A 15,523-nucleotide genomic window follows, 5' to 3' on the forward strand; every position below is an offset into this window, starting at 1 on the left:
TTTTTATTGTTGAAATTCACAAACTAAACCTATTTAAATATAAAATATATTGTTTTATTAGGAAATTCCTGCGAATAAACAACCAATTTATCAGCTGTTCATGAAACTTGAAATTATTATTTGAATAGCGTCTGCGTACTTTTTTGTAAATATTGTCTATGAGAGCGGATTCTTAGAAATAAAGTTACTGGAGAGTTGCTGGCAAGTTACTGGATAATTTGTAAACAAACACAACTATTTGCAGGCTTCACTGCCAGCTCAAGAATGATAGAATACAAGATTGCGCCCACGATGCCTGCGAAACAAAGGTGGCGCCTTTCGCGGACCGCTAATCCTCTCTTTCTCGATTTAACAGCATCTACCCTTTCGCTGACATCACATTATTATTTTTAGCATTAGTGATGAATACTAAATATTCATATTGTACCTATTTGCCGAAAAGTTGTACCTAAAAGTAGATACACGTACCTAAACAGTAAACATGTACTTTAACGTGCATATGTACATATGTAAATTTGTGCAAATTAAAATGAAATAAAAAAGAAAGCGAGTTTATAAAAACGTGTTAAAAATTAGTAAAACGGAATTCTGGTTCAACGATTCGTCAGATGATGAGAGCTTAAGGTTAAAACATAGTGGAGCGGCGAGCAAAGCGAAGATGTATGTATGTACGCTTTGCTCTTCTTTATGCGCTTTTCCGTTGAAACATATGCGTTTGAAATCGACACTTTGCTCAATGCTCTTTTCTCGCCGCTCCACTATGTTCTTACCCTTGAAAACTGGCCAGGAGCAGAAAACGTTGAAGAGAGTGTAAGTGTGGTCTTTCCAATATATTTTGATATACAATATATTTCAGAATTTTGTGATCCAAATCTATTTAAAATATATTAAATCCATAAACAGCTCTATGATTTTGTTCTCAGAGATCGTGCCAACAGAGTATTGTGATTTTCTTTCATAAGTAAAACCAGCCTTTCGAGCTTGTGTTTAGTATTCATGACGTTAGAACTGCATGAAATTAATAAAAAAAAAATTTAAATTAGTGTCTAACCGCCAAAAAGTAAGAAAACAAATGCAAAATCAGACCTTTTTCACAAATTTCTAACACTACGCTACACCAACGAAAGCAAAATTCCTTTCGACAGCAAATTCGATACTCAACGAAAATTTCGACACGCTTGCATAGTTCATAATACGAATTTTACTTTCGATCTTCGATTGCTTCGCTCGGCGCCACTCGGCTTTCTGTCTGAACGCACCCTTAGTGTTCTAAATTCTGGTTTGAACAAAAGTAGCTCAGTTCATGTAGAAAAAGTTTATTAATAATCCAAGGCGAATCTATACAAGGTGGTAGCCAAGATGTATTTAACGAGGTGGTGTTGGGGCGAAAGCTGAATTTTTCGACGTGGAGGTCATTACGTCAAAATGATGTGGTTGTTGTAACTCATACCAATGACAGTATGGATATCTGCGTATAATTTTTTAGTGTAATTTTTTACTTATATACAGCTAACACCACCTTGTTAAATACGCCTTGGTGTAAAAAAAAATGTAAATATAAAAGTTGTGAAAAATGATATTCTCTACAACTTTTGAATTTCAATATGCTATGTATTTTCAACAGAAATTGTCAAAAAATGGCGAAAACCGTGACAATGTAAAATTTTTTCACAGTTTTTGCTAAGTTTTTACAATAAAAAATGCTATTTTTAAAAAACCTTCTATATAACAAATGTGAGAAATGAAATTCTTTACATATTTGTATTACACAACTTTTTACTAAAAATGCTAAATAAGCTTGCAAATCGCAAAAAACCCCAAAAAACCTAAATCCAAGGTGGCGGAATGTTGCCAAATGAAATTTAGGGGCAAGACTGTGGGTCCATGATCTACGTGTCAAGTATAAGTAAACTGCATCAAAAAATCGCCGTTACAAATTTTTTTCAAATTTCCTACCAACTTTATCTAATTTTACTGGGCTAAATAGTACCAATCAAAAAGAAAATCAAGAGGCCAAACCAAAATAGATACAGAGTTGCCATCAACTTTAACATTGGTACTTAGTTTGAATGTTACCAAGTATTTGTTATACGTTAAAATATAAGAATAGCAATGTGATGGGGCCATTCACGAACATCCCGGGCGGCCGTGAAACAAGGCTTCACAATACGGGTAGAACGGCAATTTTAGTGATTGGTCTGGTCATCTCTCCTTGAACTGTGCGTAGGCACACCACACGCGCCAATCCATCTGCTGTGGGAAATGTTTTGGTTACCTTACCCAAAATCCACATCGATGGAGGCAAATTTGCTTCTTTAACGAGAACTATACTTCCAATTGCTATGTTCTGATGCTTGCGGTACCATTTCGGTCGGCTCTGGAGCGATGTCAGATATTCCATGTGCCAACGTTTCCCAAACCCTTTGTACATGTTTTGAATGTGCTGCCCGTATTTTAATCGGTTCACAGGAACCTCCAACACATCTGCTTTCGCCACCATGGTGTATGACTGACCTATTAGAAAATGAGATGGAGAGAGGTACATATCATCTGAGTCTGGAGCGACACCCAATGGTCTCGAGTTGACGACGGCCTCAATTTCAATTTCAATGTTTGGCTGACCTTAAATTTATTATTCATTCAGAATTTCTTTGTTATTTATGACCTTATAACAATTATATCCAACAATTTTATTGAGCTTTAGGCCGTTTCTTATGAAAAATGTTATTGAAAATCAACAATAATTTACAAAAGGTAGAAGTTAAAGCTGCTATTTCGGAGATCCCCACATCTCCTCAGTAACCGTGGTTGAGGAAGTCTGATTAGTAGATGTGGTGATCTCCCAAATAATATTGTTGCTTTTCCACAACATTTTTCATAAAAAACGGCCCAAGCTCAATAAAATTGTTGGATTCATTCTGAATGCCAATAGCCTAGCCCTTAAAACAGAACCAAACACCTCTTAGAATTTCAACAATATCAGGCCTAGGATCTTTAGGCCCGAACGAACTTACGATGGTATGCATTTTCTAATAATAGAGAGGGCATAGAAAGGGTAATAAAATACAGGAAAATACATTCATAATTATTAAAGTATTCAATATTTCTTTAAATTTAACTAGAAATTAACAAATGCGAAAAACATCGGAAACCATCGATATATCGATGTCTCTCTGGCGATGTATATTAGTCTCGATGTTCTTTTCTCCGATGCATCGAAACATCAAAGTATCGATGTTACTTCTCAAAATTTGCATCCCTAACAAGGCTGCTCTAATTTCATTGTGGGTTTGTGACTGCAACAATTGATACATTTCGTTGGGTACCTTGGATGCGCCGACGAAGTTTCTACCGTTATCGCTGAAAATGTGAGAGCATTTTCCTCGTCGACCCATGAATCGACGCAGTGCAGCAATGAAACATTCTGTGGTCAAATCTGTGGCTAACTCCAGATGAATCGCCGATGTTACCATGCACACAAACACACGTATGTAGCCCTTTGACGTGCGCGCATTCCGAAGGCGACAGTTCATAAGAGTCATAGGACCAGCGTAATCACATCCGCAATTTTAAAATGGGAATGCCTGATTAACGCGTACTCTTGGCAAATCTGCCATCATTTGCGATGACGTATGTTGTGCCTAGCGAAAACATTTCACGCAGTCGTGAGTTAACTTTCGAATAAGATTACGGGCTCCGAATATCCAATATTTTTGTCGAACTATGACGAAGAGAGCTGAAACACCTGGATGCAAGTTTTGAATATGCTCGTAGTTTAAAATAAAATTTGTTATGTGATCCTCCTTTGGCAGGATTATCGGATGTTGTGTTTCCATTGTTAGAGCGGAATTGCAAATCCTACCTCCCACGCGAATAAGACCATCCCTATAAAGGAAGGGCACCAACTTTAGTAGCTTAGATCTGCTGTCCAATTCAGTACGAGATTCAAGATGTTTGCGTTCAGAAGAAAAATGAGTTTGTGCTAGTTTCAGCAAGTATGTACGAGCCTCGCTGATTTCTGTAAAGGTCAAATGGTTGTAAATGGGCTTCTTACCTTGCTTGCAGCCATTGATAAAGCGAAATGTATATGATGATATCCGTACGAGTCTCCACCAGGATGAAGTATTATTTGCCAAATCCCTGTAAACATTGTGCTGCTCCTTTTGGCTAGCTACCAATGTAACAGCCTTTAGCTCAGCACTAACATTGTTTAGAAAGTGACACGTACTCGTTTTCATCAAGAAGCCATGTTGGCCCTTGCCACCACAAATCATGTTTTAAGAGATTGTCAGCCGTCATTCCACGAGATGCGCAATTTGCAGAGTTATCCTTTGAAGATACGTGTCTCCAACAATTGCGCGGTAATCTGCTTAACGTTTTAAGCTTCATTGGATGTATTGACAGCCAACAGAGCAGCACCGTTGAATCACACCAAACTTTTTACCTGCGAAAGACTCCACCTCAGATCTCTGCAGGCGTATTAAAAACACTGCGCCACATAGCTCCAACCTTCTTCGCGGCGACAATTGAGTATGTAGCTTTCCATCTTTTAGCCCGAACACAATGAAAACGACGAGCTACGGACCACAGCTGTCAAATTATTTTAACACGTACTCTTATGTAGATAATTATTTTGGCGACGACTGGGCTACGCGACGACTGATTAGATCTATTTTTTCCAGCGACAGGTAAGGTTCTTCCTCTTCTTTTATGTCAGACTCATACAAGCTCATGATGTCGCTGCCGCGTTCAAAAAAATCATGTCGTCATCAAAAGCGTTTAGATAATGAAGATAACAAATTGGAAGCTGTGGACCGTAGCTCGTCGTTTTCAATGTGTTCAGAACTTTTGTCTTTGCTGCGACAATAAACCACTGCTGCGTAAGCCTTTGTAGACGCATCGGAAAACCCATGCAACTCAATAACGCTTGTAGAGTTGCAGACATATCCATTAATTACTATATTGTAAACAACGAAGAAATGTAAATAAACGGCTAATGTCAAAATCGTTAAACTTTTTTCCTTAATGCGATTCTAACGGGCTACTCTCCTGCCCGCGTGATCTTGTCTTTTTGTTTCATGGTGTAGCCCAAATCCAAAACCTTTGTCGATCCATCACCCGATTGTGTCAAGAAACTCGGATCGCAAACACCGCTGCACTCCTCAACGGTGCACTTAGAATTCGACGCCCATTTACGCAATTCTAGCCCAGCACATGACAGCAGCTGGACTAGTTGATCTCGAACGGCAGTTAGTTCAGCTTCAGACTCCGCACCTGTGAGGACGTCGTCCACCGAAAAAACCCAGCGATGGAACCGAAAGCACATATAAACCGAAAATAAAATGGGCTGTATGGAAGGTCCCACATGAAGTTTGCTATTTCACGAGACCCCATTTATGTCCGCAAACGAGCCATCGAATACAACACGTAACTCTGTAGTACCTACAGGATGGTGTGGCATGTAAAAGACATTATTATTTTTAACTTCTATTTCAGTGTCAAGTAGTTTACACATGTGACCAAGTTCAACATACTGCCTTATAAAATCTATGTACTGTGCCTTGAGTGAAGTATTCTTCTGAAGACGTCACTCCACTGCATTAAAACGAGCCAAAGCGCGTTGAAAGGTATCCGAAAAATTTACATCTGCTTCCTTGAATGGTAAATATACCACATAACGGCCATCTACATGCCTACTGTGTATTTTGCGAAAGGGTTTCTCAGCGATAATTGAGCTAGCGTCGTTATTTGCATCAGGGTAAACTTATTCAATCTCCCACAAACTGCGAAGTGAACGGTCAATGTCAATAAGCGGAATAAGTGATGAAACCGACTGACACTGGTTGACCGATTCTGCGGATGTAATAATCCAGCCGAATATTGATGAAATTGCGATGGTCTTCCCTTGTGAGTTGTGAATCTTTTCCATTGTGAGTTCATCCCATGCATAATAGGCTCATAACAAAACGTCGATAGGAAATGAGCGATCAAAAATAGGGTCCGCCAAGATGAGATTGTTGATAAAACGCTTATCAAATGTTTGAAGGTTATCACGTGGCAGTGGTGTAGTGATTTGCTTTAAAATATGAACTTTCGCAGTTAAGATATGCTGCGAGACTCGCGAGACAGCCTTTACAGAAGATATTCCACAGATTACAATACGCGATGGCGTCCGGGAAATGCCCAGATGTTGAATAAATTTTTCAGTGACGTAAGACAGTTCGGATGCAGTCGATCAATATTCTGCATTCGACAAAATTACCTTTAGCATTACGAACCTTAGCTACCACAGATGGCAAGAGCGATGTATGCATGTATAGACTTGGACAGCCACGTTGAAGACTTACGTTGCGATAGCTTTAACTCCTCACATCGCCAATCCAAAAATGCAAGGAATTCCTGAACTGTGGGCTTGATACTGGTTCAACTACTCTCTATTCACTTTTTCCGAGATTCAGGATCAAGTTTTGCTAGTAGAATGTGTATGAGCCAATGATCGCGTTCATTTTATCCAACAGCTTCAAGACCGCGAATGACTTCGCTAGCACCATCCGAAATTTTTCGCAAACCTATAGCGTTCTCACTTGGAACTGATGAAAGAGACATAAACGCTCCTATAAATGATGATGTAACGAGGCCTTTCAAAATGCTCCCGGAGTAGTTCCCATGCAGTAGAATACGCAGCGCCGTTGATCTGGATATGTTTAACCAGATTGGCTCATCTCGTAGGAAAGATTTTAAGTAATGGAATTTTTGTGTGCCAGTTAAATTTGTCCTTGAATCAATTGTGATCACGAACAAGTCTCGAAGAGCCGGCCAGTCTTTGTAGGCTCCAGTGCAAGCTTGAATATTGATCTTGGGAAGATCTAAATGCCTTGTAGGCTTGGCGAACCGTTTATGCGCTGTAGGAAGGTACTTTGCTGCTCTGCCAATCTGGACAAAGCGTCCGATTGATCACCATCAGTCTCCAGTCCACAAAAATGCTTTGAGCTTGCACGAATTTTTCTTCATAGATCGCAAATTCATCTTCAGGATCTACAAACCCGGCTTCACCCTCATACGCGTAAATATCCCTTGTAAATTTCTGATAATCTTGCCAAACAATCTCTAATCTTTTTATACGTGCTTCAATCTCTCCACCGGTACAATTTTCAGGAAGATTTTGTGCGAACGTTAATGCCCTCGTAATTAAACCCTTTGTTTGACGTAGTTGTGTTGTGAGAATTTTTAATTCTTCAGCCATCTTGCTTTATAAATATGTATCGACGAAGCTCGAAAACCACAACTACGAAACAACTACAAATTATCAAATGTTGGACGTGGCTTGACTAGTTTCCAATGTGAGCAAGCGTGACAAAACTAGTTACTTGCGAATAGATGCGTAAAATGAAAATGGATAACGTCTTTTATACAGATTCAAATCGCTTTATGTGTGTATGAAAGCTTGCGTCCACCGGAGCACCTCTTATGTATGAATATGTGCGCCTAATGTCCAGCGGAGTACCCGATACGCAGCGGCGAATTTGGCTAAAGCGATTCCTATGGGCGGTGTCAAGCGGAGCACCTTGTATTATGAATATGTGCGCCTAGTGTCCAGAGGAGCACTCAATGCGCTGTTCCTATGCTTTGTGCAACAACATCAAGGCGCACGCCACAAATCGGAGGAGAAGCTAGGGCAAACACTAACGTATGTGTAAGCGCCAATCTATTATTATTATTATCTCGCGAACGGCTGTACCGATTTTTTTTAAATTTTGGACACCTACTGCAGACTTTCGATATATTAAGGGAGCGTGACATCACCCATACATATCGAATTTTCCATCCCGTATATCTCTGGAAGTACTTGTGGCAGTGTCCTCGAAATCTGTAAATACATACACCCAGAATAAAGTGTTTTTTTCTTTTTCGTAATAAATTTTTTTGGTAATTTTGTATAGAAATATAGTTAATTTTGCATCAAATGGCACCAACTTCTCAGTATACAATTTTGTAGTTGACTCAATTTCAGTATCATAAATTGCAAGTTTTAAATGGTTATAACTTACCGTTAGTTTTTGAGAACTTTTTCGCTGATGATGCGAATGCGTGATAGTTTTTTTTTTTGTATGGGAAAAAATGCCGAAGAGTGTCAGTATGTAATAGACATATCTGCATGCGTGCATACAATTCTTTACTCGAAATTCTTAGTTGCTGCAATTTTTTATCCCATACATTTTTGCCGACCAAACAACGCGTTTGCCTGTCTAATCTGCTTGCCTCATTTGCCTCGCTCGTCTGCTGCTGCAAATGAGTGCCTCGCTCAGGGTTGCCACTTTGGTAAATTATTACCAAAATTGGTAGAAAAAATTTGTGTTGGTAAAAAGGTAAATTTTTTCTCATTTTGGTAGATTTTTGATGAACTTTCCGTTCCCGATTTATTTTTCGTAGTTATCTTTAAATATATTATAAATTGCTTTGCATACTTTTTATATAATTACATACGTATAAATGTATATCGATATAAGGCGAACATATCGCGCTCCATTTTCCTGGGATTTTACTGGAATCCCGAGGAGCTTTTGATTGTCTAAATATTTTAAATGAAAAAATTGACAGGTATGTAATTACGCACTATGATTGTTCGCAAAAAAAAAATAAATCAACGCCATTTTTTATTAATGAAAAAAATAAATAAATAAAAATCAACGGAAATTTTAAGCAGCACTTTGTCGGCTATATTCAAATAGTATGTGCTTTAAAACTCCCTACCTTAAATTGTTCTAAAAATTCAGAGTAAAAAATTCGAAATTTAGACGAAAATTTTTGGAATTTTTCTATATGTTGTATATAGTTTGAATCCTCAATTTTTTTGGATTTAATTGAAGCAATAACAAATTTTTACTCGAAAACTATTGCGAATATTAAAAAAAATCACTTTTTTGAGTCACAGTATTTGTCTATAATAACTCGAGTTGAAGTTTTTCAAATAATGAAGTTTCATTGTTACCTTTAGTTTCTTCACTCCCGCTTTTAGTTGAAGGAAACTGAGAATATGTCAATATGACGCAAATACCGTATAACTAATGAAATAAAAAGTTCTTAAAAACAATTTTAATTCTTATTGAAATAACTAAAAAAAAAAATAAAAAAAAATTTATAGTTTTAATTAAAATAAATAAAAAAAATAACAAAACTATGGTTTTTGTTAAAAAAATTATAAACAAGTTATTGGTAGATATTTCCCAGATTTGGTAGATTTTTTTCAATTGGATGGTACATTTTTTTTTCGTCAGTGGCAACCCTGGCCTCGCTCGCAACGACGCCCTCGCGAGGGCAGAGCTAATGAGGCCCTCGTTTGCTTGCCGCTCTACTCTTGCGCTGCCCTCGTTTGCTTACTCGCTCGCTGGCTGCTCAGCGCGTGCGCTCCTACTTAACGAGTGCTCATTTGCAAACAGCCTCGCGTGTTGCTCGTGTGTTGCGCTAGCTCAGAGCAAACTAACGAGCGAGCGAGGGGCTAAAATGAGGCAAATCCGAACCCTGCTCTCAAAGTTTACACTGCTGGCAAATGTAGATAAGGATTAAAATTTAAAAATTAATTAATACAACTAAAGTAAAATCTGTGGAAAATTAACAATAAAATACCTTTTTCGCAAAATCTATAAAGGTTCCTTTTATTTCTCAAAAAAATCTGGGTAACAGTTCTTCGTCGCCACGCTGTATATGTATTAGTACGATAGGGCCAATACTATTGCAAAACAAGATGCACAAGGTGGCGCTGGAGCGCTGAGTTATTGCTAAAAATCGTCATTTCGGAAGCACCAGGGATCGAAGTCAAATTACCAGTTTGGAAATTTCCACCAACTATACTATACAGATTCAAGGACGATTCACCATCGAACTGCAGGGACTTCTTCCCGGTATAACGCTTTCGTCAGGTTATTTAAGACGACAATGGAGGGTATGCCTTCTGTCTGTTGTTAATAATAAAAAATACACTTAAAAATGAGCAGATTTGTATGGCTTTGTACTGATCCCAACTGTACTATAATATCTGGCCACCCTACCTTTTATAAAAGAACCTTTGCCAGCTTCAAGCATGCCCAAAGCGAAATTTATATACAAGCAGCGCTGCGCCCAAAGCGAAATTTATGTATGTACAAGCAGCGCTGCGTTCAAAACAAACAAACACTGTCCATCATGTATTTCGCTTGACAACTGTTTTTTTTTTTTACTTCAAAATGCTGGGGGCCCTGCAAAAATCGTTGGATCATGTAGTCTATTTGTGGTAAATTGGAGTACTTACAAAAGTGTTCCTCTGTCATGCTGTAGCGGACCAACTGGTGTCTCTGCGCTAGCTTATTGTTTGTTATCCGATCACTGAATCACGTGATTGAAGTTGAGCATTTGAAAGCACATTTGCATGTCTGGCTGTAGCTGAACGTGTAGAGATGCTCGCTGTTAGTTCTTAGCTCCCAGCATGTTCGGGTTCGAATACCGTCAGAGGCAACATATAATTTTTAATTTTTGTCTTGGTTTTTATTAATTTCGAAAAAGTATTTGAGAAGTGAAGAACAAAAGCGTGTACAAACGAAAAAACATAGCAACAATGCTATTGTTATTATGTTGGAGTAGTTTTGTGCTACTCTGATGTAATGCGGGGATGGAGTATATGGTCCTGCCCTAGGACATCGCAATGTTAATTGGACCATATTTTTTATATGAATTGTGGTTAATTTTGGAGTACTCCTTGGTCCTTAGGGAGTACTCTTTACACGCATGCATGGAGTAGTCGCGATTTTTGCAGGGGGGGCTACTCTGTAATGCGATGCGAAAAATAAATGCGATGCGATCGGCAATCGCCGCAGCGTATTACTTACGGCGTATTTGCCTATCGTATCGCATTTCTCTTTCACATCGCATTACAGAGTAGCAGAGTTGCCAGATGTGCGGATTTCGCCCCATTTTGGGGATTTCTGAAATGGGGATAGATTTTTTCGTTTGGGGATGTGGGGATTTGATGGGGATTTTTGTTTGGTATAAAATATTCATATTGAAATTAAAATACATATCGCTAGCTTAGAGTGAAAAGTTGCTAAGTCCACTTTTTATGAAAACTCATATTTTGATATAGGAGGCTAAAGAAATTGAATACGCATCGTTTCGAAAATTATAAAGGTATTTGTTTTATTTTTTCCTCTTCATAAGTAATAAAAGGAAAATTTGCTAAGTCCAAAAGAAGCACCACAAATCCAATAAGGCCAAAATAATACGACATCTTTTAATAAATATCGAATCCTTCTGATTCTTATGGAGTTTTGCTTTGCTTTAAACGCGCAAAATGTTTGATTCAAAGTCTTGTGAAATAGTTAAAGAAAATGGCTATAGGAAGATTTTTTCCTCTCCTGTAAAATTTTTAAAATGGGACTTAGCAACTTTTCTTTCTAAGCTAGCGATATGTCTTACTGCCTGCCCTTAAAAATTTCTCAAACAAAGATTTTCTTTGTCAAAGTATTATTCGTGGAAAATGCCTGTTTTAATGGCTTTCGCTGAGCACACAATTTTCTCTCACTTCATTACACCAAATTGTAAAAGGATCGCTGTGATTGGCATTTACCGAATGGACTGCATATATTTCTGATTTCCTTAGTGTAAAAAGAATTTTACAAAGTGGCAAGCGCACAAAAAAAATTGACGAACTTACAGACAGCAATAGGAATAGGAACCTTGGGCCGAAGGTATGTTGTTAAATAGTCTCCAAAAACCACAAAAAATAAGAAACCGCTATACGTAAATAACCAAATTATCTCATATATAGGTATCTACACATATACAACTATGAAAATTTGTAATATAAAAGTATTCAAAACTGTAATTAAAACGAAGTAACAGAAATGAGAATACATTTTTTTTTTTCTTACTTAAGGGGATTTAAATGGGGATTTAGAAGAAAAATGGGGATTTTTTGGGCGGCTCGATATGGGGATGCGCTATACAAAAATTCTGGCAACACTGCAGAGTAGCCCCCCTGCTTGCTGCGATATCGGCACATGCCCACCACAGTATGCTCACTGTAAGCTTCTTGGTGTAACAGCAAAGAAAGATCTGTTTCGCTTCATGCAAATTCTGCACAAAACAAAACTCAACTTCAACAAATCAACATGCAATCAATTGCGTTAGACTTGAATACATGCATAGGTACATATGTGCATAACTATGTTCAAATTAGAATTGATATGGTTAAGTACTTTAGGGCTGTTTTTTATGGGAATCCTGCCTCGGTCTAGCCGAATTCCATTTTTCCAACGCTGTAGTGGCATGCACAAACAACAGCAAATCAATGATGTACATATGTATGCCTATTTGTTGGGTTTCATGGGAATTCGGCACATTGTTTTCGCGAAGTTGTTAAATTAGCAAGCGCGTTAAATGCTGAGTGTTTTGGCTTATACAAAGTGGAATTTCGTTACTAAATAAAAAAAAACAAATCTTTAAAATAACAGAATTGTGCGAAGTGTTTAAAAATGCCTAAAGCTAAAAGAAATTTGTCAAGACAAACGAGAGCCGCAAGGGCAATGGCCCGTAATCGGAGAATAGTAGCGGCGGCACGAATAGGAACGATGCCTGCAATCGGAATTAGATCTGCGTTAATTTATCGACCTAAAATCAATTATATAGGTGATTTTTACAATAAAAGTTATCTATACATATCAGCGCCATACCTATCAGTGAAAATCATACCCCCCTATTATGAATTTTCATACGACAGACGATAAACGCTTGCAAGCGTATCGTACGAAATCAGTTCTGGTATTATCGTTTTCATACGCCCGACAGATGTATTGTTGTGAATGGCTGTGGTTTTTGATCACTTTTTATTGTGAACCAGCACAAATCAGCTACGCCAATTATCGGATTTCATACAACATCGATTCGTAATACAGAATTACAGAATGCAAGCGTCTATCGTGCATCGTACGAATTCATAATAGGGGGGTAATATCGTTGCCCCAGTCCCAAATAGAGTTGCTCCGACCGTCCGGCACAGTGCCGTTTTTTACTGTCAGTGCTGCTTCAGTGTTCGTTCCGATTTTTTTTATCCACTCTAAAAACTACATGTAAAACTGCGACTGAAAAGTGTTTATTTTCAAACAAAATTTGTGTAAGTATACGCATACGATGTTCAAGACTGCATTTTTGAACATGAGATGTTTAAAATATACACGTGAAATGTTTAAAATTGCAAACGTTTTCAACGCAAAAATACATTCACTTAAAATCTGCAGTTAACTGTCGATTCTGAGTTAACTACGCACTGTGAATTTGGCCTTAAGTTTTTAGAATTCAACACACAAATTTCAAATTTGTTCTACGCCACACCATATTATGGTAAGTAAAAATTAAAAAGCAGTATTTAAATTGATTAACAGGTTGTGCAAATTTGCATACATTAAGAGAGGAAACTGGCCAATTAAACATTAGTAAAATAAGTCCTCTTGGTTTCAATGAACATCATTTTAATGAAAGTACCGGACGACATGCTACGAATGTGTGTGAATTGGTATCACTGATCGATGCTGATTGGCAATGATACCGAACTGATATGGCACTGATTTGTGAAGATAGATCTTAACTTACTAGGGTTCCCGGCCAGATGAATTATGGATACTAATAAAGGCAAAATTCTTCCCCTGAAGGGGTTTTTCCCATTTGAGTTTCAATACGGTTTCTCCTTAATTTTGATGCAAAATTACTCACGATGCGTCGCAAAGCACGCCGGATATTTGCTAGTATATATTAAGTCATTATTGCGCCATGATCTCACAACGATTATCAACACAGCTGACTTCTTTAAAAAATGCTGCCACTCCATCAAATCTACTTTAGTCACACGCTCTGCCACATTATGATTCATTCGTAGTGGATCCTGTACGACCATATGCTTATCTAATTCTATGCGAAAATCTTTGGCAGAATTCTTGCTCTGTACAAAATTGGTATATCTGCAAAAAAAAAAATATTTACACCAAGCTTTCGTTAAATGCTTTAAAGTTACCGTTCCGGCATTAGGCTTTCAAAATTTTCAATTTTTATATGTGTACGTCCAAAATAGGGGCATATTACATGCGATTCATAATCGAAATCAGCATAATATATAAAAAATTCTTTAATGTGTTGCTTGCAACTCGATGGGCTGACGCTAAGAACTTCCATTTTCAATTCAGTTAAGGGTATCTCAATAAAGTTGCTAATCCATGCTGTAATATAAAAATTATGTATGTATACATAGTAAATTGAATGCATGTTTAAGAGATAAACGTGCGTGTCACATATTATTTGTGTTAACTTACGTCCAACTAAGACATTGGCCAACATATTCTTTTGCAGAGTCTCAATTGAGGGCAAAAAATTGTTGATCTGTAAATAGTAAATTACCATCAACGACATACAGTACGTAGTTATACGCCTATTAAGTCCTGTGAGCTCTAGCCATTTTTTCATGAATATGCACATTCGTCGCGCTAAAAACTTTGAATTAATGACAATTTACAACAGATACTCGTGAAATTTTGAAATTACCTATAGGCTGTTGTTGGAAAATATATTCAAGCATTTGCTTATTGCAATAACTTATACTGTTGGAAAAACCAACATCACATTTTATTTTAGTCCTAGTGTTAGTCAACTTTAGTATGGGTATACGTGCACCTCTAGCAGCATGGTTCAAGCGCCAATCTATGGTTTTATTTTTAAAAACGTAATAAGCCCGGTCGAAGATTTGCAACGTCTCTGCTGTGGCAGCATGCTCGAATTCATTGAATCGTCCACCTAAACGAAAATGTATTGTATTTGTTATACGTACACATCACACAAAATGTAATATTTTTCCTACCGATATCAACGTATATATCAAGATCCGAATTTTCTGTACCAATACCAGTTATTCGCGAACCGAATTTATACATTTCGATGCTTTTGTCGGGAAACACTTCCTTAAGAATATCCGACAGCGAATTCTCAATAACGTCATATTCCGGGATTTGTTTTAATGTCTCTGCTACTTGTAATTGATCGGCGAAAAATTTTCCGAAATCGCTCTCAACAATCGCCTTCGCTCCTATTATTTTTTAAGAAAAGATAGCCAAGAACTTTATTTATATAAATAAAATGAAAAAAAAAGTTTATGAAACTAAAGTATGCTTACGCTTTGGCAAATTTACTGTTTTGGCAGTTGGGTGTCGTTCTGCCAAATGGATCGCGGCCTTGTCAACCGTACTGCCCAAATTTTTCTTGCAAAAGGTGCAATGGTAAATCTTTGGTATTACGGCCAACTCTTTGGGTGTCACAAACATAAAGTCATCCGTGGGCTCTATTACGGTAGGGTTTTGATCTAGGAATTTTTCAATTCCAAGCACCACATTTCTCAACGAATCATAAAGATAGGGATCAATTCGGTTATAAATTTTGCCGCACACTTCCAAGGAGTTGAGGAATAGTGTTGATTCCAGAGTCAAAGGATGCAACTGATGGATGGGCAAAATAT

The 15,523-nt window shown here is 37.6% G+C and overlaps 2 protein-coding genes across 4 annotated transcripts in view; both read right to left on the reverse strand.

Annotated features, from left to right (window-relative positions):
* The window catches only part of LOC118745224 (beta-galactosidase), a 347,980-nt gene extending 334,275 nt beyond the window's left edge, over positions 1 to 13,705 (reverse strand). Inside the window, exon 1 of the mRNA XM_036478766.1 lies at positions 13,618 to 13,705. The gene's annotated coding sequence lies outside the window, so the exon portion shown is untranslated. The remainder of the gene's footprint in view (positions 1 to 13,617) is intronic.
* LOC118745247 (terminal uridylyltransferase Tailor-like) overlaps positions 13,099 to 15,523 on the reverse strand; it is a 2,748-nt gene continuing 323 nt past the window's right edge. For 2 of the 3 annotated variants that reach the window (XM_036478790.1, XM_036478777.1), the window contains exons 2-7: positions 15,185 to 15,503; positions 14,873 to 15,097; positions 14,560 to 14,808; positions 14,331 to 14,501; positions 14,036 to 14,237; positions 13,099 to 13,982 (exon numbers count right to left, since the gene is read on the reverse strand). In XM_036478790.1, the coding sequence (XP_036334683.1) occupies positions 13,730 to 13,982; positions 14,036 to 14,237; positions 14,331 to 14,501; positions 14,560 to 14,808; positions 14,873 to 15,097; positions 15,185 to 15,332 (1,248 nt within the window). In that variant the 5' untranslated portion in view covers positions 15,333 to 15,503 and the 3' untranslated portion in view covers positions 13,099 to 13,729. Of the gene's footprint in view, positions 13,983 to 14,035; positions 14,238 to 14,330; positions 14,502 to 14,559; positions 14,809 to 14,872; positions 15,098 to 15,184 lie in introns of all 3 variants that reach the window. The other variant, XM_036478784.1, reaches the window with a different exon arrangement.

The sequence above is a fragment of the Rhagoletis pomonella genome, unplaced genomic scaffold (genome assembly GCF_013731165.1).
Source record: "Rhagoletis pomonella isolate Grant_MI unplaced genomic scaffold, Rhpom_1.0 Rhpom_scaffold_00001, whole genome shotgun sequence".
NCBI classification, from domain to species: domain Eukaryota; kingdom Metazoa; phylum Arthropoda; class Insecta; order Diptera; family Tephritidae; genus Rhagoletis; species Rhagoletis pomonella.